We start from the raw sequence: 26,505 nt of genomic DNA on the forward strand, positions 1-26,505 counted from the left end.
TCGAGTGTCGTGCAGTTTCTAGACTTCTTCCATCTCGGCAGAGGCGACACTCGAAGAAGCATAACCAGATAAACTGGTGGCCAAGATGCGATAGAATGCCAATTTCCTGTCGTCAAGAGATGAGTTCCTGATACCAACAATAAGCAAAGATTGAAGGACGCGCTCTGAGTGGTCTGTTGGCAGTGCCACTATCAGCACATTTGCCGCTAAAAAGCAGCTAGAATGTTTTGAGTTTGGGCCTGGCCATGGCCGGTAGACTTTGGGGACAGCCTCCAGAGTGACATGCGGAGGCACACGGAGCACGCGAGCTTGTATGAGCGCTTCCAGTCCATCATATAAGAGTATGTCTGTACCCGTCTCCAGTGGCTCCTTTGTTATTCATCAGCGACTTTTGCATTCCCTCATCGTACTCTTTAGCCTCAAGGGACCGTGAGAGCATAGACTCTCCCCCCTTCACCTCCCCCTAACCTCCTCTTCTCTTACCTCTCCCTCAAAGACCTACGCTATGGCCTCCGAGAAGCCTGAATACGTCGTCGACTCAGGCGATGCCCACTCTGACGAGAAGGCACCTCGCCGTGGCTCCACTGCCATCGGTGAGGCTGCTGACCTTTATGGTGATATCCAGACTGCCGAGCAGTATGGTTACGTCTCCAGAGGTCTGAAGTCGCGCCACATCCAATTCATTGCCCTTGGTGGTACCATTGGTACTGGTCTCTTCCTCGGTATCGGAAAGGCCTTTGCCCACTCTGGTCCCCTGTCTGTTCTTCTCGGTTACACCTTCACTGGTATTGCCATCTTCGGTATGATGCAATGTCTTGGTGAGATGGCTACTTGGTTGCCTCTTCCTGGTGCCATCCCTCAATACTGCTCTCGTTACTGCGACCCCGCCATGGGTTTCGCTACCGGTTGGAACAACTGGTACAACTCTGCCATCACCCTCTGTGCTGAAATTTCCGCCGCCGCCGTCGTTATCGGCTACTGGAACGATACCATCAACCAAGCTGCATGGATCACCATCATTATCGTTGTCGTCCTTGCGCTGAACATCTTTGCCGTCTCCATCTATGGTGAGGCAGAGTTCATCTTCGCCAGTATCAAGATCGTCACAATTGTCGGCCTCCTGCTGGTTGCCCTCGTTATCGATCTTGGTGGTGCACCTAAGCAGGGCCGTCTGGGCTTCAGATACTGGATTACCCCTGACGCTGGCGGCATGAAGGAGTACATCGCCAAGGCTGACACTGGTCGTTTCCTCGGACTTTTCGCAACCCTCATTAACGCCACTTTCTCTTACGGCGGTGTTGAGATGGTCGCAGTCGCCGCCGGCGAGGCCGAGAACCCCAGAAAGAACATTCCTAAGGCCGTCCGTCGTGTCTTCTGGCGTATCCTGTTCTTCTACGTCCTCGGATCACTCGCCATCGGTGTCACAGTTAGCTCGGACAACCCTAACTTGACTGCCGGCGGAGTTGGTGCTAAGAGCTCTCCTTGGGTCATCGCCATCCAGTCTGCTGGTATCCCCGCTTTGCCCTCCATCATAAATGCTGTCATCTTGACATCCGCATCTTCGTCGGCTAACGCTTTCCTGTTTACTGGTTCTCGTTACCTTTTCGCTCTCGCCCAAAACGGCCAAGCACCTAAGATCTTCCTTACCTGCTCCAAGAGCGGTGTCCCTTACTACGCCGTCCTTCTTACCGCTTCCATCTCGCTCCTTACCTACATGAGTGTCAGCTCTGGCGCTAGCACCGTTTTCAACTGGTTCCAGAACTTGTGTTCCATTGCCAACTTGATCACCTGGATCAACATCTTGATCGCCTACATCCAGTTCCGCAAGGCATTGATCGCTCAAGGTGTTGACCGTAACAGCTTGGTCATGAAGAGCAAGTGGCAGCCTTACACCGCTTACCTGTCCTTGGCCTACTTCTGCATGATCCTCCTCTTCAATGGATTTGCAGTCTTCACCAAGGGCAACTGGAGCATTGATGACTTCATCACTGCTTACATTGGTATCCCCATCTACATCGCCCTCTACCTCTTCTGGAAGGTCTTCAAGCGTACTCCCTTCGTCAACCCTGCTACAGCAGACATCTGGTCTGGCAAGGCAGCCATGGATGCCGAAGTCTGGGAGGAACAGATCCCCAAGAACATGCTCCAGAAGATTTGGTACTGGATCGCATAAGCGAATCGCTCTTGTCGGTTATGTCGTTGATGAAAAATATCCCTTGCTTTCCTGTTCATAGATTATGAGAAATAATGTTCCATTCTTCCTTCAATTTTTCTGCTCCAGATCCAAGTTTTGTGTGTTCCAGTTCCATTCAGTTTTGCGTGTTCGTATTCAGATTGAGAATGTGTCCTTGGGTCGAGAAGGCGAGCGATTCAGATTTGAAGCCATCGAAGCGGCCAGATGGGAAGATTGCAACTTGTTGTCATGGGCAGATGTGACAGGAGGCGCCTCCGAGTGTTTATATAGACAAATTACTGGCGTGTTGTGAGAGGCTGAGAATTGAGTCACAACTTGTCATTCGTAGGGCGCCAGAAGTTCTCCGTGGGAAACTTCCCGCATGAAGATTGCAGCGCGAGGCTTCGAAGCATTCCCAGACGAATACTGAGTTGACAGGACGATGTATTGCTGTCGATACCAACACAACAGACCGAGAATGCTAAGGCGCAATGATCTTTTATATCTAATTGCTCGGAGTACTTGGGTCGGCGAGTACATCAATTGGCCGAAGAAAATTCTTCGGCGAAATCGACGGAGAACTCACAGACTCACGGGAAACATGACAAAATCGGAAAACTCGCGCTCACAGCAAAAGTCAAACTTTCGCCGAGAAATTTCGAACCTGTCATTCTCCGACACGCCGACACGACCTGTCTTGTATTGGTTTCTCAAAGGTCTGCACAGTGCCACGGCTACGCAAAACACGGATGAACATTGTTTCTATGCTCTAGAAGTAACGCAACAGGAAGCTACCTTACAGTCTCTTCCGCTGTTCAGATCGCTCAACTCTCAAATGCTGGGCGAACGTTGTCAGAGCAGATGAACTTCTAATATCGAGGGCTGATTTTTGATTCCTCGATTTCACAAATCTGCCTTATAGCACACAGTGGCCTACAGTACCTAAGAAAAGCGCAACGCATCTCTTCTGCTCGTCGAAGCTGGGTCGAGGTAAGGCTTCTCACCCAACGAGCAGACACGATCACCAGCTCTCGCGGCTTCATAGTCGTACGTTGCCGTGTGCCATGTTGATCGGTTGTCCCAGATGGCGAGGTCATTCTTGTTCCACTTGAAGCGAACCTGCGCGTCATGGTTTTGTGTAATAAGCTACACATCGCATGTTAGCAATGCTGATTTTAGAGCAGGAACTTGTCCAACGGTTGTAACCTACGTTGAAGAGATACTGTAGCAGCACGTCGGACTCATCTTTGGTCACGCCGTTGATTCGGCGTGTGAAGCCACGGTTAACGTAGACGCTCTTCCATCCGGTCGTCGGGTTTGTACGAATTACCGGATGTACAGCTTCCAGTGCCGGTCCTTGGTTGAGAGGTGATCCACGAATCGTTGTGCGGAGAGGGTTGCCCAATCTCGCAGCTTCTTCATGGAAGAACTTGGCCTCATGTGTAGCGGTGAGCCCTTCGAGAAACTGCGCCAGTGCAGGGGACAAGCGGTCGTAAACTTCGTAACCGGACGCCCAGAGCTGAAGCTGGTCAGCTATTTCCTGTTCATACAGGACCGAAGCCATTCAGAAAGAACTCACTGTGTCTCCACCGGTCTCTGGTAGCGTATGGATTTTCAGCATGGCATAATCAGAAGGTACCGGCTCGAAAGTGATGTCTGAATGCCATCCTACACTAGCAAATCTGCTGGTGTCACTAAGCTGATGAGTAAGACCGCCACCCTTCTTCTGCTTCTCCGAACTGATCACACTGATCTGATCACCAAGTTCACTGCCCTCCTCGGTCAGGGGATGAACATGAAGACCGGATGTCTCAGGCTAAGAAGGATCCTGATCAGCTAAGGTGTATGCAGAGGATTGATCTGACTACTTACACAACCTGAAAGAGTGGTAAGACGTTCCATGAATGCTTGCATCTGTTGCGGCGTCACATCCTGGTTGCGCAGAAAAACTACACCGCGCTGAGAGACTGTTGGAGAAAATGTTAGAGGCTGGTATTTCGATGGTCGCAGAGCTACAACTGACCGGTGACAGCAACATCTTTAATCAAAGCATCACTGTTCTTTGCAGCAAGCAAGTCTGCCACTTGTAGTCCATGGTATTCACGACCAATCACTGGAGTCAAGTCCGAGTTCTGGTAGGAGTCCAACAGACCACTGTACTCAAGAGGCTTCGTCAAACGGGAGCGAGCCTCACTTGGCGACGGCACCTCAAGCACTTCAGGGATGATGTTCCCAGGCATGTTCTAGACGTGTAGGATTCGACGTCTTGTCAACTTGCTGGTGGTTTTGATTGGTCACACAAAAGCGTTGCCGCAGAAAGTTGTGAATGCAAGCCAAAGAGGATTAACCGGGAAGCCTTTATATCTACAAGATTGAACAAGCTCATTCTCGGATGCCATACTCGGGAACCACCGCCTAGAAAGGTAAGAGACAGTCCGGGTAACAACGACCCACTCACAGATAGTATGAGATAGCCGGTAGCGCAACGTGTGATCACAGAACGCCTTGTTACGAGGCCGGAATCGACCAAATCTAGCGACAGAACACGATTCTCCTTGCTCAGAACACATGCGACTCTGTTCATTGGAGGAATTGGCTTGTTGGCGATGATCCTGCCAAACTAGTCGATGGCGACATCAGCTCGTGGTCTTGCGAAAAACGCCAAGCCATACCCATTTCCCCCTCACGACCTGCATGAATCCACCAAATTTATCGATCAGTATTACTGAACCACTCAGAACATTCTAAGAAGCGAGATTCTGTTGTATCTCTAGAGTGGAGGTGAAGTTTTTTGCACTAGGAACCGCCCGGTTGTCTCGCTTCCGAGGATGTGTGATCTCCTCAGGCATTTCGTTGAGTAGCAGGACCGAGGCCAGTCTGAAGCAGCATATAACTTGAGAAGTATGCGCCCTCTCAGAGCTCAGAAGTAGGTTACGGTCTTCCTCAATCACCAACCGTGGTTTTACACTCGCAATGGACGACTCTACAATCAAGCCGGCTCTCTACCCTACATCTATCGTGGAAGCAGATTTGAAACCTACCGCTCAAGTCGGCAGAGACCATATCGATCTTCGTCCGCATGAGTCTTATGAGGGCGCTCACCGCTGGGATCCTCTAGCTGAATGGACCACCGAAGAGGAGGCCAGAGTTGTGAGAAAAGCCGACTTCTACCTACTTTCTTGGATCTGTTTGATGTTCTTCGGACTGCAACTCGACAGAGGAAATATTGGAAACGCCCTGACCGACAACATGCTCAAGGATCTTGGTCTGGACACCAACGACTACAACAACGTAAGAAGGGTTGTATAAACTCTGGGATTCCGTGCTGATGTCTTCCAGGGTACTACAGTGCAGCTCATCTGTTTCCTCGCAGCAGAATTCCCTGTTCAACTTTTGATCAAACGTTATGGATTCAAACAGATTCTACCACTGATGATGATGCTCTGGGGGACAGTCAGTTGTGAGTCATGCCAAACAGTACAAACATCGTGAGCTATTCCAGTGTTTGGGTTTAGTTCTGTTGGAATGGCCGTCGGAATGTGTTTTGAGCAAGAAACCGCCCTAGACGGCTTTTCGCAGAACTAATCACGCACGAACCCCCTCGCGGTGTAGCTACCAACCCTGACTGAGAAGGCACATGCTAACAATCTCTAATGTAGGGGGTCAGGCGTTCATGACCAACAAGACTGGCTTTTACATCTGCCGCGCACTAATCGGACTTTGTGAAGGTGGTTTCATTCCAGGAACCATTCTCTTCGCATCTTATTTCTACAAGTCTGCTGAACTGTCTGTGCGCTTGGCTTGCTTCTGGTCGACTCTGAACATCGCTCGTGTCATCTCTGCTCTGTTGGCAGCAGGAATCTTGAATATGCGTGGTATTCACAATCGTCCTGGCTGGTGTAAGTCTTTTGTATCATCACCCTGCAATCATCGCTGACTCTTGAAGTTTGGCTGTTCCTTCTGGAAGGACTTCTGACTTTCGTCATTGGTCTTGTCAGTTACTTCTACTTGCCTCGTTCGCCTACACACACCAAGAGTGTTATCTTCCGTCGCGGATGGCTCAACGAACGCGAGGAAACGATTATGGTCAATCGTATCCTCAGAGATGACCCAGCCAAAGGATTGACAGCCATCCAAGAACCTGCTACTATGCGCGACATTATCGACACCTGGAAGGACTCATCGACATGGGGACTTTACCTTATAGGGTACATGCAAATCAGAAGCCCCTTTTCAAATTTGAAAGACGCTAACGTGACCCAGATTGATCGCCTACATTCCAGCAGCTCCAGTCTCGGGTTATCTTTCTCTTACATTGAAGCGTCTCGGCTTCTCAACTTTCGACTCGAACATGCTCACAATCCCCTCGGCGGTCTTGCAAATCATTTTGATGCTCGGCTTGGCTTACAGCAGCAACCATTTCCTTGAGCGTACATGGCACTGCCTGTTTGGAGAATTCTTCATCATGCCGTTGCTCATCGCCCTGCTCGCATTGCCTTCCGGTGGCTACAATTGGGGCCGTTTCTCAATCTCGACTCTCATCAGCGGATACCCCTATTTCCACCCTATCGTTGTTGCTTGGATTAGTGAGAATACGTTCGACGTCAAGAAACGTGCCATCAGTGCCGCTACTTACAACGTCATCGTTCAAATCGGGAGCGTCATCAGCTCGCAGATCTATCGCAAGGACGACGCTCCATACTACTACCGCGGTAACAAGGTTCTTGTCGCCATCTGCGCACTATCGCTTGTCACTTTCATTGCTCAGCGTGAATATCTGCGCTTCTTGAACCGTCGCAAGGAGAGAGAGTGGTCGCAGATGAGCACTGAGGAGAAGATGGCATACCAGTCTGACCAGGTTGCAAGAGAGAAGGATGGAAATAAGAGACTGGACTTCAGATTCCAGTACTGATGCATTGCGCAGTCTCCCCAAAGTCTAGATTAATGTAGACCTGTAAAATCGTATAATGTTTGAAGAGCGTTATCGAAGCCACTACAAGTTGTGATTTTGCCCTTTTTTGACTACGATTGGAATGCGATCATGAGAACATCTGGCTGCCTTACTGTGGACAGCACTTGGGAGACTTTTGATCACAAATTCAGACATATAATCAACGGAATGTTATAGTACTTTTGTGTTTTATCTACATGGGACGTGAGTGACGAAAGTCCCGCTTTACTCCCAGGCAAAAGGATCCCACTCTCCGATGTTTCCCTTCTGACCCTCGTCCAACTTCTCGATTTCCGCCATATCCTCACTGTCGAGCGACCAGCCAAATACATCAGCGTTTTCAGCAATGCGAGCATCGCGGTCACTCTTGGGGATGACGGAGATGCCCATCTGCAGACACCAACGCAGGACGACCTGCGCAGCAGTCTTGCCGTGCTTCTCAGCGATCTTCTGAATGACGGGATCACCGAGACGCTTGCCTTGCGTCAAGGGCGAGTAAGCGGTCACCACGATGCCCTTAGAGCGGCAGTAGTCAACAATAACGCGCTGTTGGTTCCAGGGGTGGAATTCAATTTGGTTTACTGCGGGCAAGATGTCGACATCCGAGTGTGCCATGAGGTCGTCAATATGCTTGGGAGACCAGTTGCTGACACCGATGGCCTTGGTCTTTCCAGATCTGAAGGCGTCCTGGAGTCCGAGCCAGGCTTCATGGCGTGCAGTGGCGCCAGGCCTTGGGTTGTGCAGGAGGTAGAGGTCAAAGTAGTCGAGGCCAGAAATATTCAGACTCTTCTCCAGACCTTGGAGAGCTCCATCGCGAGAATAGGTAGTGTGGCCGGCTTCGAGACTGTTCAAGGGCCATGGTCCAGCGTTGCAGAGTTCATCGAATGAGGTAGGCATATCAGATCTTGAAAGGTCGACTTCCCATAGTTTCGAGCAAACGAAAATATCCGAACGCTTGACAGACGGGTTTTGAGACAGGAACTTGTTTACGGCAGTGCCAGTTTCGCGCTCGTTGTAATAGATCTGAGCAGTGTCGACACTGCGGTAGCCATGTTCGAGTGCAGACAGCACTGATTGTTCGCATCTTGAAGAGACGCAGACTCCAAGGCCCAAGACGGGAATTTGAGAGTCACTGGAAGGAAGGGGCAGCTTCGACTGCAGGTTAAGTTCGGCCGACATGGTGCTGGTTTGAAATGTGGCTTTCTGGTAGACTCGCGGCTTCCTTCAGCTGTCAGAAATCATAGAAAGTGTGTGAGTCAGTCGCCCAAGGCAGAAGGCACTACAACTGCCATGCATATCGATGTCGGCTATCTGTCCCTGCATTTTAGCCGTGATATTGGTTGAATGGGCCCTGGTGATGGCGTGCTTGAACTGGGTTTTGACGTTGATTGGCACAGTCCACCACCTCGCGCTTACCATTCCCTCATTCGTCTTCCACATCTTTTGTGACATGCCTTGAGTGACCCTACGTTAATGGGGTGATGAGTGAGTCATCACCCCCATGCTTCTTACAATATGATGGCACTGAATTGTGCTGTCTTGCCTTTTAGACCGAGTTTTGGTCACGTGTAAGTTGAGGCCTTGAAGCGTCACATTGTGCCAAGATCTAGAGCATTCTCCTTCGCATCGGAGTACCATCAATCTTTGATCGGAAATGGTTCATCTACCAGATGAGATATTGCTGTACATCTTGCAATCTCTGCCGAGTTTGTCAGACTACACACACAAGGCAGACTTTGAAGACTACAAGCAAACGTCGAACACGCTCGCGAATGTATGTCAAGCGTCCAGAGTTCTTCGCAATCTCGCCGAACCATTGCTCTACCGAGCGTACATCGAGGATGGGAACGACTGTGACAGACGCCGAGGTGGCAGCCAGGACGTATGCAGAACTACCACAAGGTTACAATCTTTCCTGAAGACGCTGATCCATCGACCGGATTTGGCTGCCAAAGTGGAATACTTGAGACTTGCAGACTTGCCGGGTAGGTTGGAAGATAGCCCACCGAATATCGAGATTGGAAAGATGTTTGCCCAAGCTAGTGATGATGTACCCGCCATAGAAGACACCTCGGACTGGACAGGCAAGCAGACACAACAGTCACACGTATTTCGGACAAATTGGCGACGTCATCTACAGGATGATTCAGAGACCGAAGGCGCAGAAGTGGCGCTCCTATTGACACTTGTTCCGAGCCTCAAAACTCTTGACTTGGGCGCTTCCGAAAGAAATACTGGATTGTGTGTTCAAGGGCTCTTCAGAGACATAGTCCGTACGGACAAGTGGAAACTTGATTTGACAAGTGAACACAGAGAGGTTCTCGTGTTCAACAGCCAAGGAGTGAACGCCAGCTCACGACTGCATGTTCTTACATCGCTGAACACAATAACTCTGAGCGCGGAAGAAGAGGCTCTGGAAAATTGGCACTTCATCACCCTGCTAGCAGCTATTCCATCGCTTGATACTCTATCAGTGAATGGAGAAGTGGAGCCGTTTCGTCCCAATGTCTCCCGGCGCTGGCCTTTTGACCACATCCAAAATCTATCTTTCAAAGGTTGCACGCTCAGCAACCTCGACTTGAGGTCTGTCGTCACGTCATGTAGAAGCCTGCAATCCTTGCGCATTAAGTTCTCGGCCCACAAAGAAGATATGAACATAAATCTTGAGACCCTGCTGAGTTACCTTCATGACAGCTCCGAAACTCTGCAGGAGCTCCAATTGTTCAAGCCTAGTGGATATCCCGCAACCATAATCACACCCGATGCCTTCGACCTTCGTCCCTTCACCCAATTGAAAGTGCTGGAAATCAACTTTTATTTCCTCTTCGACCCTTCTTCAGATACGGAGCCCTCTTTCACCAACCTACTGCCAACTTCGCTTGAAGATATCTACTTCCGCATGGGTGACAACAGGTTTTCAAAGCATCTGCGAGTGTTGTCTGAAGAGTACGAGAGCTTTCCGAATCTCAAGATTGTCGATATTGGTGTTGACGACATGCCGAATATTCAAGCTATGGATCGGGAAGAGGTGGACTGGAAGCTGGCGCTGAACGATTGTGCAAAGGCGTTGAGGAAAGCAGGCATCGATTGCAATGTACCCATTGAAGGTACTCGTTTCAATCTTTCGTGCGGCGATGATTAACTTAAAATCTCCTGCTCATAATGTAGAGAAGCAGTTCGTGCGGAAGCCGCTCATTGCACGATCATCAACTGATATCAATAACATCCCTCTCCGTCCCAAAAATGCTGTCGCTAGCTTACCTCACGTGTGTTGGATTTTATCACCTGTTATTCTTCCACAATCATCCCACTCACAAAGAAATTAGCTAAATCATGTCGTTAGTGACTCATGTTGCAGCCAGATATGATGTGATAAAGCCATACTGAAGATGGGCGGTTCGGCGGTTCGACGACACGTGATTCTAGAGCATTTAGAACATATGTTTCAGGTTTCGTGACATCGAGTTTCTGTAGAAACTAACGCAACGTTGATGACAGAAGGCAGAGACCCATGGGTATGAGGCATGAGAAGGGGGTCGGGATGTGCTTTCAAGCAAGTGTCAATCGTGTTGCTCTTCTACAAAACGCATCTCAGTGACACCCAACGGATTTCGTTCACTCGATGCTGGCGCTTCTTGTTCCACGTTGTTTCGCAATGACCGTGTATGCGCGATAAACAATGTTGTAGTCGGCCGTGGGGACAGAAAAAAAGTTCAAAAAATCATGTGTGTATTTTGTTCCTCATTAGACTATAGGGGGCAGGTCAAGAAAGACGAATTTAGACGTGCTGCTTGATGGCGGCCTCAAGGGCAGTGGGGTTGGCACCAACAACGGTGGCGACCTCCTGGCCGTCCTTGAAGAGGACGAAGGTGGGCATGGCGCGAATGCTCAGCTCCTGGGCGACCTCGGGGACCTCGTCGACGTCGATCTTGTAGAAGCGGGCGCTGGGGTATGTGGAGGACATCCTGTTGACGGTACAGATTAGTGACTGGTCGGTAAGAAACACGTTGAGACGGAGAGGACTCACTTGACGACCTGAGGGGCGATGGCTTTGCAGGGACCGCACCAGGTGGCGAAGAAGTCGACGACCATCAAGGTGCCGGTCTCAGCGCGAGCGGAGTCGAAGTCGGCCTTGCTGTTATGGCTGTTAGTCGCAGTCCTTGCATGTACAGTTTCACTATTTTTCTCCGGCTTCGTTGAATGGTAGGGCGCGCACGGCTGCTTTGTCGCAACACGCTCTAGTGCCACGGAACCGAAGCTGGAGAGTAAAGAGGAGCACCGACTCACGCCTGAAGGTTGTGAACACCGGAAGAAGCCATTGAAGCGGTGAAGGATCTGGAAGCGGCGGGCTTGAAGAAAGCGGGCTGGAGTATGTGGTGAGAAAGTGCGGCGGGTCTGGTAGAAGTTCTGGCGACGGAGAAGGTCGAGGTGTTTCTTGCGGTGCGAAGAAGGCTGCGACGGGCACTGGAGGCAAGGGACATATAGCTTGTTATGAGATGCTAGAGAGTTGCTGAATGCTCGAACGACAATGAGCAATGACGACCCGCGAATGCTTTGATAAGCAGCCCCTCCGCCGCCTTCGGCCTAACCAAATACGGAACATGCCGTCCTGATTAATACCACCCAAATGCCACCATCTCACGCCTTGGGAATCACTAATCACTCGGCGACTCTTCTAGCAATCTGTCACTTTAACTTCTACCTTCAGTGAGCTTGCTTGTTCAGCTTGCTTTATCATCTTGCCACCACCAACTACAACGACGGGACTTGTTCTATTCTGGAAAATCGCTCTGTACTCATGGCTGTCTTGATGGTGTATCTCTTCTGAACATCGGTCTTAGTATACAAGTAATTCCTCTTCCAACACCTCGCTAGGTATCCCATCAAACCCCTAGTTACAACAAAACTGAAATCTGAAATCGCGCTCAGAGCCAATACACTTGCTCTCAATCCATGCCAGCGCTTCAAATAGGGTATCAAAAAAACATCTCCACCTGTGAATGGGAGTCATAAAAGAAAACTGCAAGAAAGCACATAACTTCATGCTCTGCGTGATCATCCGCGATTCTGTAAACAAATGAGATGGTCTAAAGGAGGGTAGACAGGCTTCCCTTATTCCTGAGGGATGCGGGGTGAAGAACGAGGGCTCGGGTTTGCAAGGCCAGTCCCGACGCTCTTACTTCTATGCGGTGCGATATCCAGCATCTTGGCGCTACCTGCGCTGAGAGATTTGACATGGCCAGTGAATCGACCATAATTGACGCTCTGCGCTTTGTGCAACTCCACCGGGGAGTGTGCTGATTCACCACTCAAACTGCCCTCGCGAGATGGCGTCACTGGTTCGGCAGCATTGTATTCTGTGAGGAGTCCTTCGCGAGACTTGAAGCGCGGGTCGTTGTGTACCACTGTCGGTCTACGACGTGCTGTGGCTTGCCTAAGTGGAGCAGCTACTTCAGGGGATGGCTCTGCTGTTGGGGTTGTTTCGATAGCAAACTCGCCTGATGCACGACGACTGCCATTGTCTGGTGTCAAAGCAGCAAAGTATTCATGCTCTGGGACGGGTAGGCGGTCGAAGCTTCCAGTAAACTCGGTCTTCCCTTTCTTGAGGGAGCTCAAGCTGCTGTGAGGGTAAGAAGTATGAGACGTACGTTTGATCAGACGTCCACTAATCCAACTGCCTTCCGAGTCTACAGATCCATATGACTGGGACAGTACTGTTGTTTCCTCGTCTTCGAGTATCGCAGGCGAGTCATTCCTAACAGGATCAGACGAATCTGTGTTCTTTGCCTGCTTATCAGCACTACGTTTGGCACGTCGTGCAGCCACTACGCCAGCCGTTATCACACTCAGTTCAGGCGACTGAACACGGGACGATGGCGGAGAAATAGGTAGCTCAGGGAGATCCTCGCGGAACTTGCTTTGGGTGCGAGAGGGGACGCCAGATTGTCGAGACGAGGGTGGTCCTACGAGGTGGGCAGGAATGGGTTGCTTCGACATGGACTCTCGAGAAGTGTTGACAAAAGAAAACTCTGACGGGGCCTTGTCTTCTGAGGCACGGCTTGAGCCGATTCCACGGCGGAATATATTCGTCCAGGCACTAGGGCCCACTCGACGACTGCCACTCTCGGAAGGTCTGCGTCGGCTGGACTCGAAGGAACTAGCGGGATGGCTTGAAGTTCTTTGCGATGGTGCATAGACCTCGGGCAAGCTAGGAGATGGCTGGATCTCACGCTGAACATTGGGCACAGGGGAAGCTGGCGGTGACAGGTGACCGGCGGATAGTCTGACGGCTCTGGCAGTATGTAAGACTGGTTCATCGAGCGGCGTTTGGACGGGCGAGTATTCGGCGCCAGGAGCAGTAAAGGGGTTCTCAGACTCGGGATCTGCGAAAGGATTTTGGGGTATGTCTTCGCGTGGTGGATAACGTAGGTAGGTGCCACCTTTTGTAGGGCTTTCCTGCATCTCTGGAATTGGCTGCTTGCCCTGTTTCTTGAGAGAGGTCGGAGTGATAAGCTCGGCTTCAGGTTGCTGTTCGCGGAAGGCAGGATGAATGGCGGTGGGGAGCGTTGCGTTCTGGCGAGCATCACGGGTCTTACGTTCGTCTTCCTCGCGCTGCTTTTCTGCCCGTCTTCGTAGTTTGCGATCAAGACGCTCATGCTGCTCCAAGGCCTTTTGTTCCTTTCTTCGTTGGTCACGTTCCATCAGGATACGGAGCTCGGTAGAGTTGAGGTCGTCGGCAAGATCGGCAACCTTTCTTCGGTCTTTTCTTCCACTCGATGCGCGAGCAAGCTCGGGCAGCTTGTCCATGTGTTGCGGACGCTTTGAAAGAGGCGAGGGAGGATGGGCGAAGGTGCCCGATACACGCACGGTAGGACGAGGACTGAGGATAGACATGCCACCAATCTCCCAGGCGCGTTGCTCTGACATGTGCGACCTATTGGAATGGATTGACTCTGGCAGGGGTAGCGAGACGTTGGAGGCGCGGGAGTCGTCAGGGCGTTTGGTCAGGGTCCTGCGAGCCTTTTTGCTGTCGCGACGGAGCAGGTCATTGCCAGACGAGGCGGCAGGCCTCTTTGGGATCTGCATTGGTGCGCTCATTTGACGGATTTCCTCTTCGCGGAGAGCCTGGTCCTTCTTCCTCTTGGTCGACTGACGGCGAGTGGGGGCGGCCTTGTCATGCGACGGCGGCAGGGTGACAGGCGGGTTGCGTGAGCGGGCAGATGAGGGACGGTCGAGAGTGTAGGGGTGGACGGGCTTGATAAGATTTGCGGGCCTCAGATGGGGGCTCTGCTCGAGTTCGGACAATTGAGGCAGGGCCGTTAACTCGTCCTGCACGCTTCCCTGACGCTCAAGGCAGTTCGGGGCATTTTGGGTGGAGCTGTCATGGAAGCGGCGGGCGGTGGCCTGGTCCGGAGAATCTGAAACACGGGCTGCATTTGCATTGGCACTTGCAGTTGCAGTTGCAGTTGGGTTCGCGTTGGACGTGGAGCTGGAGCTGTCGGCTTTGTTGTTGTTGCTCGTTGCGGCGGTTGGAGCTGGAGCTGTCGACGTTGCTGTCGTTGTGGCCGTCGACGCGCTCAGACGTCGCTTCTTTCGTCCAAACGGCCATAGTGGCATGGCGACAGAGACACAGAGACTGCTGCTTTGTGGACGCTGGACGGCTGCATATGCGACACTCGACGACGTGTATGACGGGGAGGTGGACGAGCCAAAGAGGAGAAGGGAGCACAAGGGCTAGGACCAGAGACCAGGGCGATTAGGAGCAAAATTGTGTGGCAACTTGCAAGCCTCAGCCAAAGCAAGCATCCATCGCACCAGCTCCACCAAAGTGACCAAACATCTGCAAGGCCGATTTACGACAAGCTGCAGCTTCGCACCAGATCCACAGACTCCTCGTTTCCGCCCGCTTCTGTATTTGGCATCCAACAAAAACACGCCCTGTCAATCCTGTAAATCCTTGCCGCCACACTGTCCGAATAGATTAATTCGAATGCACCTCTGATCTGACTGCAAATCTGTCAAATTTCGTCGTCCTGTTGTTCTCGCTGCCTGCTCCTTCCTTGCTGCGACACGCGATGCCCGTCACGTTGCCGACCACTCACAACACCACAACTCACGGTTACTCACCCGTAACACGCCTCGGACCAAACGGTTGCTCCTCTTGCCCTCGATCCCCGGACTCTCTCCCCCTTCCAGACCCTGCGCTTGCTGCAAATCGAGTCAAGACAGTCCCCTTGAACGACGCCATGGAAAGCCACCTATCCACAGAGAAGCGCCACTTACCGCTAGCCCCGCTCGTCCTTCGTGACCTTCTCTGCAAGAGAGCACATCATCCACATCATCCCTGACTTGAACAAAACATGTGCATCTGCAGCCGACTTCTTGTGCCCTCTATCTATCCGCTCATGCATGCTGTTTGTGCTTCCATGAAAGCTCAACCTGCTCAAATCCTGCCTGCCTTTTCGCGCCCTGCCAAACCAATCTCTCCGGGTCATCCGTGTTCCCAATTTGCGTCCAACAATCAATTGTTGCTCGGCTGTTGGCCTCCTCTCTTGTTGATGCTCCATCTTTAGCTTTCGTGTTTCCGTGAGCGTGCTCATCCGCTGCAGCACCCGTTTGCACCTCTTGCTTCGGCTCCATTGAGCTTCAGCTGTCTTCAGCCTCCGGTTAACAATTCTCCGACCTCCGGACGTGCATCCCGGAAGCATCTCTCATTGACCCCTCTCCGTGGAGCGTCCATGTTGGTCCGTTCAACCTCACAGAAGAACTTTGCGCCTTGGTTGCTGAACAAAGCAATTGACTTCGGACGGGAGATTTCTGGCTGTTCATGTTGACTTATCCAAATTTGAAATCACGGCGGTGCCTGAAATCGATATCCTAGAAGCCCCGCTGCCAGGCCTATCTGTGGTCTATCGCCTGCACGAAATTCGAAAGATAGGCGATGATTAGGCGGTGCCTTGCAATCGACCAGCTGATAACCAATCTCAATATGGCATCTCCATGCGGACCACATCCATGTCTCTACGGCTTGAGAAGTGAACTCATGTTCACCGCTCTTGGTCAAGGTCGAAGAGAAAGATAACAGTAGCAAGATGATGGCGACTATAAAGCGTAGAGGTAGGTCAAGGTTTGATGTAGCTACTTCTGAGTCTTGTTCACTATATTCAAAATGAGGGTGTCCTCGAGTCTTTTGCTTGCAGCATCCTTTTTCTATGCCCATGGTGCTTTGTCGGCTCCTAGTCCCGACCCAAAGGCAGCATGGGTTCGTCAGGGCAGAGCGAGAAAAGCTGCATCCAAGAATGGAAGACGTTGGTTAAATGAGACGTCAACACCATCGATTGTCACCTCGTGTTCGGAAAGCAACTATACCAAAGCATCGGCTCCCAAAGTCAACGTTTGGGGAGGCCTAACCGATATTGAAGCCGCTTCGGTAACCCAATGGTTGTTCGCCCAGCCGGAGCTCAATCTCACCGTCAGTGACGATGCTGGCGAATGGGATAACAGCGTGTGAGTCAATCGAGTATTATTTCATGTACCATATTGACGTGTTCGAAGCCTCTTGGTTGAGCTTATGCATCCAAATAAGACCGACGTCTTGAGTTATCTCGATAACGCCGGTCCTGCTCCTCCTCGATATGCTCACGTCGTGTTGGACCACCGTGCCGCCGTTGACCCGTACTACCAAGATATCCTGGTCGGCCCAATTGAGCCGTTCGGTGTGAAGAATGGCACGACCAGATGGGTACCTCTGGAATATCCCTACACTCGCAAGTCTGACGGTCGTGTGCGCAACCTTGATGCCGATGCTGACGATACACTTTACTCGCAATGGATATACAAGATCAGTGCAACTATCTCTGATATTACGCTCGATCTATGGGGAGGAGTTGCCCTTGGACGCGATAACGACACTCTGGACATCTGGGGCATTGATCCTCTCTGGCAGGACGACGGTCGTGTCGTCCGTTGGGATGCTTTTTGGTCCAATGCGGTCGACAACTTCGATACTCAAACACTCCTGCCACTTGGTCTATACTTCAGAAGTGATGTAACTGGACGCGATCCGAGCCAGTGGAAGCTGGAGGGCTGGTACTACAATGGCATATTCTACGAAACGACATCAGCATTCAGAAATGCTTACTATACACCTGGATTCGCTAAGCTGGGCGCCAATGTTGAAGGCGACTGGGCCCGGACGGATCAGAATGGGCCTACTCTTCCATTAGACACCTCTCACCCCCCTGCCTCCGTTGCTCCAAGCGGTTCTCGATTTGCAGTTGACGCCGAGTCCAAATGGGTCGAGTGGATGGATTTCTCCTTTTACATTGGCTACCAACGTGACACGGGCCTCAGTCTATGGGACATTCGTTATAAAGGCCAAAGAGTGCTATATGAATTGGGCCTTCAAGAAGCACTGGCTCACTACGCTGGACAAGACCCGCTCCAAAGTGGTACCGCATATGTAAGTAAGGGATACCATTGTTTTGGACAAAGTTTATTGACTGAAAAATTTGACCGACACATATTACGGATTTGGGCCGTACGCCTTCGAATTGGTTAAGGGCTACGACTGTCCGGCATACGCGACTTATTTGAACACGTCCTTCTACGTCTCCGAGACAACCCACACACATCTGAACAGTCTCTGTCTTTTCGAATTCACTGCCGATTATCCCCTTCAACGACACAGTACGTCTGACTACGTCAGTGCAACGAAGAACACATACTTCACGATCCGCTCTGTCAGTACTGTTGGAAACTACGACTACATGTTCTCGTACTCGTTCTACATGGGTAAGCTTTGAGTGTTACCGAGAATCTTGACCATGAGGCTGATACGAAGTAGACGGCAGCATCAATGTCGAGGTGCGCGCTTCTGGATATATTCAAAGTGCTTACTATGCCAACAACGATGAATATGGCTACAAGATCCACGACAACCTCTCAGGCAGCATGCACGATCACATCCTGAACTTCAAGGCCGACTTCGATATTCTAGGCACCAACAACACGATTGCTGTAGTTAACCAGGTACCAGTCTCTACAGTTTACCCGTGGTCGAACGGCAAAGCACGAAACACCATGAAGCTTGAGAAGTCCTACGTCGAGTCTGAGGATCAGAGCCGTTTGTTCTGGGGCGCCAACAGCGCAACTCAATACAGCGTTATCAACAAGGATGCCGTCAACAAGTATGGCGAATATCGGGGTTATCGTATCTCTCCTTCTCTAGGTGCCATTCACCTCACCGTAGAAGATTCAAGTAATCTGGCCAACGCAGCCCGCTGGGCAAACCACGACGTTCAGGTCACCAAGCAGCACGATACAGAGCCGAGAGCAGCACATGCCTACAACAACCAGGATGTGCATAATCCGCCTGTTAACTTTGATGCCTTTTTCAACAGCGAGAACCTCACGCAAACTGATCTCGTGCTTTGGCTCAACCTGGGAATGCATCATATACCCCACACCGGCGACCTTCCCAACACAGTATTCTCAACCGCTCACGCCGGTCTTTCCTTCTCACCTCTCAACTATCTTGAGGGCGACCCAAGTCGTCAGACCGTCAATCAGGTCAGAATCGAGTATGGAGGCGGCAATGTGAGCGCTGTCGAGACTTTCGGACAAGAGCAAGGAAGCTGTGCTGTTGAGTACACACCTGTTGAGGTGGATCTTTGGAATTATAAGGGTGATGTAGTCGTCAGGAAGTTTCCTTTCGACCCAAACAACCCTTTCTATGAGACTGATAGCATAGTGTAGATTTCAGGAGTTTGAGATGGTGGTGACCCTGTCACGATGTATATATGGATCGCTTGTGATCACCTGCACTCTGTCAAGTACCGTTCATTATATGTACTATCTTATGACACTCGCTGCATATTGATTGTATCCATTTCAACAGCTTTCCGATGTTCGAATGTGTTGTTCTGGTCAATCTCTTGAACTCGTAATTGATCATACGGCTCGGAAGTCTTTCTTCTCCAACGAACAAGTCACTAATGTCGTGCCACGCCTCTCTTTTTCAACAGAATATCGTCATACTGTAGTTACCGGTTCGTTCTTCGGTCTCTACAGACTGACCGTAGGCTTGTTTGTTGGATATTACTTCCCCTCGAAATGCACTGTGACTTTCCCTGCGAACTGTAAAGCCCTCCCTCTTGACTCATTACTGACTACAAAGCGTCTTTTTTTGTCGCTCCTCCTTTCCCTTCACGAGTCGTGGGTCGCTCTTTCCTATTCTGTCAGGTCGCTCTTACCTCCATAAATGCATCGTTCCTTCCTCTACTGTCCTCTTGTTACTTCCCTTTTCGTCAGATCGTGGGTCGTTCCTTCCTCATCTGTCAGGTAGCTCCTTCCTGTTCTGTGGTCATGTTCCTTCCTTCCAAGTCAGATTCTGGGTCGTTACTCCCTCACTCGTTATATCGACACTTCCTGTGTCGTATCTCATGCTAAACATGGAAGAGATGACCTATCGGAGAAGGTAAGATTGACCTATGAGCACATGGTACTGTAACAAACTACATCTCTTATAAACAGAGCTTCCATGGCATATATCTCTCCTTGACCTCTCTCTTTGGGGCCATATCGACGCATGTACCTCACTGACAGAATCGAGCTCATGTGACTGCCATATCTCTACTAGGGAAGTGGATGATTCTGCTAAGATATGCTATTACACGGACTCCGTGACGTTCGTCTTTGCTTGTTCACTGTACTGTACGAGATAGTAGATATCTTGTTATGTTATATAGATCGATCCTTCTTCCTTTCTGTCTAGGTTGTTGCTTCCCCTTGAGTTCTTTGAATCGTTCTTTCCTCTTTGATATCGAGAATCGTTCCTTCCTTTTTTTTGGTTTTGTGGATCGTTCCTGCCTGTTTAGCTTTCTGGGTCGTTCCTTCCTCTTTCGTCTTGATGGTCGTTCCTTCCTGTCTTGTGTCGAGGATTGCTCCTTCCGCTTCTAAGTTTGAGGGTCGCTCTTGCCCATTTCGATCCGGTAGTCCTTGCTTTCTTCTTGGTTTGAAGAGCGCTTTTTATCGTCATGAAAGTGTACCTTGTATGAATGTTGATGGACTTACTATCGTGAGCAGGTTGCAGGAAAGAACTGAACAGACTACGACATCATGAAGAATCCGTAGAGAACCGCAGCACAGAGATCAGTCTTAGGGTATCCTATATCGATGAATGCGTACAGTGTGCTAACCCAGCAACAACAGTCTATGCAAAGAATATCATGGATAACAAAGGAAGCTTTCGTTTATTGCCAATTGAGAAAAAAAAAAGTCAAAGTATTTACACAGTCCCGTGTGTGAAGCGCTACAGCATGATGCTCCAGCCCCTCATAAGTATATAAAACGCCCATGAATGATATGAGAAAAGAGAAAAAGCAGCCAGCATTTTACAAGCCTCGCGAAGCGTTTACTTGCGGTACCACATTCTGGTGATCTTGGTGTGTCTCATCTTCTTTTGGAGCTGGAAGATACCGAACATGAGGGCTTCGGCGGTGGGCGGGCAGCCGGGGACGTAGATGTCGACGGGAACGATACGGTCACAGCCGCGGGTGACGGAGTAAGAGTAGTGGTAGTAGCCACCGCCGTTGGCGCATGAGCCCATGGAGATGACCCAACGGGGGTCGGGCATCTGATCGTAGACCTGACGGAGGGCGGGAGCCATCTTGTTGGTCAAGGTACCGGCGACAATCATGACATCGGATTGACGAGGCGAGGCACGGAAAATGATACCCATGCGATCTTGGTCGTAACGGGGAGTGGACAAGTGCATCATCTCGACGGCGCAGCAAGCGAGACCGAAGGTCAAGGGCCACAATGAACCCTGACGAGCCCAGTTTGCGATTTGATCAAGAGTGGTCCTGTGGTTATCCGTCAGCGATTGACTCGGCTTCCTTCTACGATTCTATGCAACATACAAAGCGTATTGCATGACACCCTGCTTGCCCTCCTGGCTGGGAAGAGGGACGTTTGTGGGCATGCCCTTCTTCATGGGTGGCGGGGTGCCGGGGTTGCCCTTGACCAGGCCAGGTCTCTCCATGGTTGCCGACTTTGTTGACGAGCTGTGGATGAAGGCGACAGGGGCAGCGCGAGTGAAGGGGATGAGGGCGGCGGTAGGCTTGGCTATACATGATTGTCTTAGTCGTGGTGTTCTTTCTCACGGCGATTGAATTTCACGTACCGCGCAGGCCCAGGGCCATTGTCGAGCGGGTGGCGGAGAACATGGCGACGATTGTAGGTTGTGTGAAGAAAGGTCGTTGAAGCGAAGACAAGCGACGAAGAGGGGAGATTAATGCCTTGTCGCTATGTCGTTGCGTGCAAGTGGCGGACTTCAATGATGCCCTCGACGCTGCATGTACAAAGTCGCGCCCGGCGATCTGATCAATCGTCGCCCGCTGATTGGCTGCTTACCTGATTGGCTACCACTGGCCGAGCTGGACTTCACCTTCCATCATCATCATTGTCCTTTTGTTTATTCCTTCAACAATTAAATAAAATTTAATCATGGCCACCATCAAGACCCCTGCAATTGCCTGTGTAGGCGTAATTGGTAGACAAGTACGTTGAATTCCATCTCTGTTGTGAAACGATGGCTTCCGTGCTCGCACCTGCCTCCTTTTATTCTAACAATCCAAAAGAATAACCCTCTCCACATCTCCATATACCCCGCAGAAGGAGACAAGGAAGAACGAAGTAAACTCGACTTTTCTTTCATGCTGTCGACTTGTCTGGATATTTTCGAGGCTCGTCTGCCGGAAAAGAATGTCGGCCAAGAATTTGGCCTCCTCCAAGCCATCGACGAACGCCTGGCCATGTACGGCTGGCTCACAAACACTGGGGTGAAGCTCGTCATCATAGTAGATATGGAGGGTCGTCAATCTCCTGCCAACGATTCTAGGACTCCTCCTGTTCTGGGCTTGAAGAACTCTGATCTTACTCCCGTGAGTTGTGCCTTTTGTATAGGTCCAGGGCAGATGCTAACGAATGTCTCGTCAAAGGCTTTCCACGCGTTGCAAAAGGCATACATCAACTTGTTGAGAAACCCCTTCTACACGCCAGAGGAACATTCTCCCAATAACGCGAATGCACATCAACCCGCGACTTCTACTCAAATCACCAGCCGGAATTTCATCAACGAAGTCAATCGTATCGGCCGTGTCTGGGCACCGGCTGTCGCCTCTCGCTGAAACAGTCCATGACTTGGTTCTGGATTGCATTGAGGCATGCGGATCAGGCCCAAGAGCAGCGAAAGACGCCCAGACTTCATGCTGAGCTGGATTTTGTCCGGCTGGTCTTCTCTTGATCTATTTCTCGCCTGATTAGCCAGAGGATTTCGGGCATCATTCTATCACAAGATGAGAACACCATGAAGAAGACTATGCTGCGGAGATGTGCTATGGACAAGCAACCTTCACTCGGTTTCGCTCCATCATGCCACAAAACCAGACGCACGTTCGTCTTGTAAAGCTCAGCAACGCAGATATTGTCATGGGACAGGCTCGGTCCTATCAAGTACGGGGCGCCCAACCCCTTGTCGCGGCAGCTCGTACAAGAGTGACAACAATTGAGGCATGTGCGGTTCGGAGACACTTTCAACCCAGACTAGACACGCTGTCACGCCGCACTATATTTCTGGATCCTCCTCTTCGTTCAAGAGAGACATTGTCTGCTCACTTGTGTTCATCGGCTCTGTGGAATCACAGCGATCACTCTTCACGATAAATTAGGATAGTAGAGAAAGCAGAATGCATTTTGTGTCAAGTCCGAGTATCAAACTCTAGACCCTGTTATGCTGGTAATGAGAAAACTTGGAAAAGAGAGAAACATAAATCAACCCCTTAACGCGCGCAAGGAAAGAAATCCTGAGGTCCCCCTTGATGCTTTGTCGATGCTGCTTGAGAGAAGTGGGAAAGGCTAAACGATAGTGATGGAGGCTTCCGTTTACCAGTCCTTCTTGATGTCGAAGGACCACTCAAACTTCAAGTGAGTCTGCTCGTCGTCATCGATGAACTTGGACACGGCGTTGTAGTGACCACGAGCCATCATGCCAGAGGGTGCGGTCTCTGCCTCGACTGCAGCGGGGATGTTAGTCTTGTCACATGGTGTATGTGTGAGGAAAGGTGGAACATACACTTCTTCTCGTATTCGGGCTTGTCGGTGGTGTTGGGAGAGTAAGAACCAATCATCTCCTGCATCTTGTTCGAGATGCCCATGCGCTTGACGACCTGAACGTACTTCATACCAGAAAGGATCTGGTGCTGAACTCTGAAACGGGCCTTCATGCGGAAAGTAGCTCCTTCCTTGATGGTGAAAGGCTTAGACTTCAGCGATTCGAGAGCACCGGGAGAAGACAGATCGATGATGATGTCGGGACGGCCCTCGACCTGGTAACAAGAAAGGTCAGTCTTGTCGGCGGTCTCAAAGCTCCAAAGTGTTATCCTACCTCGAGTCCGAGGGAAACGATGATGACCTTGCGTGGGTCGCTAGCGTCGCCGATGGTGGTTCCTGAGCCGATGCCCAAGCTCTCCTTCCACTTTCTCAAGCTCTCATCGTTTTGGTCTGTTCGTTTCGAAAATTAGTCAGCAATCGAAACTTAGCAGAAATACATCTCAAAGCAATAATGTCAGATGCATCGCGTGGCGTAGCCGCTCACCGAACACCCATCCAACGTAGGAACCGGTTGAATCCAGTCTTTCCACGGCTCTTAGTCTGTTTGCGGAGGTCCTGTTTATCCTGCTCGGTGGGCGGTCTGATGTTGGGAGTTCCTTGGTCGTGGCAACTTCGAGTGTTTGTAGGGGATATCCTTCCGGACTTTCCGGAAGAATCATCGCCCTTCATGACCTCTTCTGTCTTTTCTCTCACATGCTTGATTTGTTCCGAGATTGCAGGACGATTAGGCATATTTCGACCGTCGATCGTCATCCAGAGCTCGGCCTCGCGGTATTTAACGCGGTAAACTGGAGAGTTGTGAAGCCACCAGCCAACTTGCACTGTCGTCGGAAGGGCAAGGAGCTCAGAGCCGTGACGTTCGAGCACTGCTCTAAAATGTTCGGCGGTTTCTTCTTCGACTTGTCTCGTTGGTATGCGGGTAAGAGGGACTTCGTACTCTTCATAGTCCGGTTGCAATAGCCCGCGCCTGTGAATAGCTTCCAGTTGGTGGGGAATTGTCGGCTGGCCAGGTAACTCTTTGCCGTATTGATCCATGAAAACCATTTCACCATGACAGATGACAAGATGCACAGGATCGTCCTTTCGCTCAAGTGCGTGCCAGGTAAAGACGTCGCAGTGGGAAGCGTCCATAGTAGCCGAGTAGTATCGCAAAACTTGGCGAGCCCATGTCCGATCTTTCTCAGAAGACGGAAGTAGCGCATTGGGTACTGAGCTGCGAACATAGGACTCTTTTCGAGGTATCTTGGAGTCACGGTCGCGGCCACCAGAGTATTTGCTCAGTACACCCTTGTCGTGGGATCCCATAATACTGTCATGTTTGTGCAGAGTATGAAGTCCATGGACGAGCGATCTTCTTCGATCGTTTAAAACAGTGCGCCTCGAGGGTCTGAATTCTTCGTCTCCTGACATGGCTCTAACAAAGACAGGTGGAGGACCCTCTTCATCCCGAGATGTGGCTCGAGAGGAGTTCTTGGACGGTGGTTTCGAGAACAAATCAACAGTGTTCTCTAATGCCACTCTCACGGACGATCTTCGAGCCCTGCGCTGTTTTTCGGCATTGATGTGCTGTTTCTTTTGTTCGTCTGACAGCTTTCGAGCATCAATCCAAGGCTGTCTCCGATTGCTGGAGCGCCTACTCGACGAGGCTGTGTAAGCACCAGAGGAATTCCGATGGTTTCGATCGTCTTCTTCCAAGACCTCGTGATGTCCAGCACCTGGGTTGACGAGACTATTGTTGGAGGCCTTCGGATTGGCGAATTGAATGCTCATACTGGACTAAGCTCTTCATGACCCAGGAGCCATGCAGGTATCCTTTGATTGACGGAATGGATTGGTTCCAGAATGGCCAGGACCAGGAACCAGAATTTGAAGGCTTCGAAGCGGATCTTGCCCGCCGGAAGTGGAGGCGAGATCCAACGGAAACACGCGCCTTGCAAGGCGCAGGCAGATCATAGGTGTAAAGGAACTCAAAAGAACTCACCGAGCTGTTGGTATTCCTCCAAAGTTTTCTTCTCTCCAACCTTGAAACCGGCAGTGGTCTCAGGGCGGAGCTCGTCCTCGTGGAAATCGGTAGCACCGGACATAGTTACTGTTGTTCGTGTGTCGACAGAGTGCTCTGCAGGAGAAGTTGATGGCAAGAAGTGGTGGAGACAAGACAGGTAGACAAGTGAGTAGGGGTGTAAGTAAGATGCTCAGGGAGGAAGCTTAAGGTGTCGTTTGTGGAGCCCAAAGACTGGCCTGGAATTTAGCTCCGTACACGTCAGACCCGCAGCCGGGTTCACCGCCTCAAGGGTCAAAACACGAAAATCACGTGGAAACAGAGAAGAGGTCAATGCGGTTCGAGGAATAAATTAAGTCTAGTCCTGAATTTGCCTTGGGAAGAGCATGTCAGAACACAAGAAGCTCAGGTATACAAAGCAGCTGATGGTGTTGTTATGGCTGTTGATGTTGCTATTAGTAAACACGGGGCTTTGCAATGTGGCCCGAAGCTACAAAGGTTTCGACTCCTGTAGTATGTATGCATATGGCTCAACTGTTTTGTACAAGCATTACATGTATGAGGCATCAGGGTGTAGACACCGGGTCTTACATGTCTCAGCAGTTGGTTCGGCCCTGTCTTATGGGCTTCTCGAATTACAGGGCACTGGAAACATAACAAGGTTCGAGCTTCGTCAAATCAGTACAACTGTTGAATGTGTGGAGGTCAGGTAGAGAGAGCCATTCGGCACAGATACGAATCCGTGCACATAGTATAATATGTTGGATGGATTGAAGTTAAGTTGTCGGTGAGCATTGTGTCTCGCATACCGCAAGCTGGCTTGTTTGTGTTGCAATCTCCCGTGTTTCTTCACGGCAGATGCATGCATTTTCGAGACACACACTCTGGTCACTTGTTCGTAGTCATCTTGACTTGTGGATCAAGAGAGACGGAGAGAACAAGCTCACTATTAGTTCCTTCACTTGAGTGGTAGTTTTGTCGTTGGCTGCCATCAAAGTGAGGGATGTCGGTGAAGTCAAAGCCAGCCCCCCACAGCCGTTATTTTCCTGTTGGCAACGCCTTCCTATTGCGTAGGTAGTGCATTCCCGCCGACAGCGCGCTCGCGTCTCTGACCATTTTTGACCTCACCACCTTCATCCACTCTATTGCTTTGCGCTCAGTCTACCGCACTTACAATTGCATAGTGTCATTGCTCTCGCCGCATCGACG

General features: G+C 50.7%; 12 protein-coding genes across 12 annotated transcripts; 6 read left to right on the plus strand and 6 right to left on the minus strand.

Moving 5' to 3' along the window:
* Positions 1-505: 505 nt before the first annotated feature.
* Positions 506-2,239, plus strand: M438DRAFT_297149 (amino acid permease; the record flags this gene model as incomplete). The annotated part of the gene is made up of 1 exon (XM_029901936.1): positions 506-2,239. One exon carries the CDS (start codon positions 506-508, stop codon positions 2,171-2,173), a length of 1,668 nt encoding a protein of 555 aa, XP_029760783.1. The 3' UTR covers positions 2,174-2,239.
* Positions 2,240-2,917: 678 nt separating this feature from the next.
* M438DRAFT_297152 (putative TfdA family taurine dioxygenase) lies at positions 2,918-4,413 on the minus strand (the record flags this gene model as incomplete). Its single annotated transcript, XM_029901937.1, has 5 exons — positions 2,918-3,319; positions 3,384-3,692; positions 3,753-3,989; positions 4,046-4,140; positions 4,197-4,413. The coding sequence occupies 5 exons, from the start codon at positions 4,411-4,413 to the stop codon at positions 3,116-3,118; spliced, it is 1,062 nt and encodes a 353-aa protein (XP_029760784.1). The 3' UTR covers positions 2,918-3,115.
* A 536-nt stretch (positions 4,414-4,949) lies between these two features.
* M438DRAFT_319136 (putative MFS transporter) lies at positions 4,950-7,085 on the plus strand (the record flags this gene model as incomplete). Its single annotated transcript, XM_029902825.1, has 5 exons — positions 4,950-5,464; positions 5,513-5,633; positions 5,833-6,072; positions 6,120-6,381; positions 6,437-7,085. Exons 1-5 carry the CDS (start codon positions 5,147-5,149, stop codon positions 7,083-7,085), a joined length of 1,590 nt encoding a protein of 529 aa, XP_029760785.1. The 5' UTR covers positions 4,950-5,146.
* Positions 7,086-7,285: 200 nt separating this feature from the next.
* Positions 7,286-8,624, minus strand: M438DRAFT_345719 (Aldo/keto reductase). Its single transcript, XM_029905512.1, has one exon. It carries the CDS (start codon positions 8,301-8,303, stop codon positions 7,350-7,352), a length of 954 nt encoding a protein of 317 aa, XP_029760786.1. The 5' UTR covers positions 8,304-8,624; the 3' UTR covers positions 7,286-7,349.
* Positions 8,625-8,778: 154 nt separating this feature from the next.
* On the plus strand, positions 8,779-10,348 carry M438DRAFT_365483 (uncharacterized protein; the record flags this gene model as incomplete). Its single annotated transcript, XM_029907796.1, has 1 exon — positions 8,779-10,348. The coding sequence occupies one exon, from the start codon at positions 8,779-8,781 to the stop codon at positions 10,264-10,266; it is 1,488 nt and encodes a 495-aa protein (XP_029760787.1). The 3' UTR covers positions 10,267-10,348.
* Positions 10,349-10,902: 554 nt separating this feature from the next.
* On the minus strand, positions 10,903-11,443 carry M438DRAFT_273214 (thioredoxin; the record flags this gene model as incomplete). Its single annotated transcript, XM_029900616.1, has 3 exons — positions 10,903-11,089; positions 11,152-11,259; positions 11,412-11,443. 3 exons carry the CDS (start codon positions 11,441-11,443, stop codon positions 10,903-10,905), a joined length of 327 nt encoding a protein of 108 aa, XP_029760788.1.
* Positions 11,444-12,236: 793 nt separating this feature from the next.
* M438DRAFT_374665 (uncharacterized protein) lies at positions 12,237-14,741 on the minus strand (the record flags this gene model as incomplete). Its single annotated transcript, XM_029908516.1, has 1 exon — positions 12,237-14,741. One exon carries the CDS (start codon positions 14,739-14,741, stop codon positions 12,237-12,239), a length of 2,505 nt encoding a protein of 834 aa, XP_029760789.1.
* Positions 14,742-16,293: 1,552 nt separating this feature from the next.
* M438DRAFT_405792 (putative membrane copper amine oxidase) lies at positions 16,294-18,950 on the plus strand (the record flags this gene model as incomplete). Its single annotated transcript, XM_029909806.1, has 4 exons — positions 16,294-16,631; positions 16,680-17,586; positions 17,687-17,918; positions 17,971-18,950. The coding sequence occupies 4 exons, from the start codon at positions 16,294-16,296 to the stop codon at positions 18,879-18,881; spliced, it is 2,388 nt and encodes a 795-aa protein (XP_029760790.1). The 3' UTR covers positions 18,882-18,950.
* A 1,442-nt stretch (positions 18,951-20,392) lies between these two features.
* On the minus strand, positions 20,393-21,383 carry M438DRAFT_297165 (NADH-quinone oxidoreductase). The gene is made up of 3 exons (XM_029901938.1): positions 21,310-21,383; positions 21,047-21,251; positions 20,393-20,989 (listed from the first exon to the last, which is right to left on the minus strand). The coding sequence occupies exons 1-3, from the start codon at positions 21,350-21,352 to the stop codon at positions 20,539-20,541; spliced, it is 699 nt and encodes a 232-aa protein (XP_029760791.1). The 5' UTR covers positions 21,353-21,383; the 3' UTR covers positions 20,393-20,538.
* Positions 21,384-21,632: 249 nt separating this feature from the next.
* Positions 21,633-22,417, plus strand: M438DRAFT_319150 (Sedlin; the record flags this gene model as incomplete). The annotated part of the gene is made up of 3 exons (XM_029902826.1): positions 21,633-21,686; positions 21,767-22,069; positions 22,127-22,417. The coding sequence occupies 3 exons, from the start codon at positions 21,633-21,635 to the stop codon at positions 22,313-22,315; spliced, it is 546 nt and encodes a 181-aa protein (XP_029760792.1). The 3' UTR covers positions 22,316-22,417.
* A 652-nt stretch (positions 22,418-23,069) lies between these two features.
* Positions 23,070-25,381, minus strand: M438DRAFT_273383 (E set domain-containing protein; the record flags this gene model as incomplete). Its single annotated transcript, XM_029900633.1, has 4 exons — positions 23,070-23,200; positions 23,260-23,512; positions 23,572-23,687; positions 25,279-25,381. 4 exons carry the CDS (start codon positions 25,379-25,381, stop codon positions 23,070-23,072), a joined length of 603 nt encoding a protein of 200 aa, XP_029760793.1.
* A 303-nt stretch (positions 25,382-25,684) lies between these two features.
* On the plus strand, positions 25,685-26,138 carry M438DRAFT_217014 (uncharacterized protein). Its single transcript, XM_029899446.1, has one exon. The coding sequence runs from the start codon at positions 25,722-25,724 to the stop codon at positions 26,007-26,009; it is 288 nt and encodes a 95-aa protein (XP_029760794.1). The 5' UTR covers positions 25,685-25,721; the 3' UTR covers positions 26,010-26,138.
* Positions 26,139-26,505: the final 367 nt, after the last annotated feature.

This window comes from Aureobasidium pullulans (assembly GCF_000721785.1).
Source record: "Aureobasidium pullulans EXF-150 unplaced genomic scaffold scaffold_9, whole genome shotgun sequence".
NCBI lineage: Eukaryota > Fungi > Ascomycota > Dothideomycetes > Dothideales > Saccotheciaceae > Aureobasidium > Aureobasidium pullulans.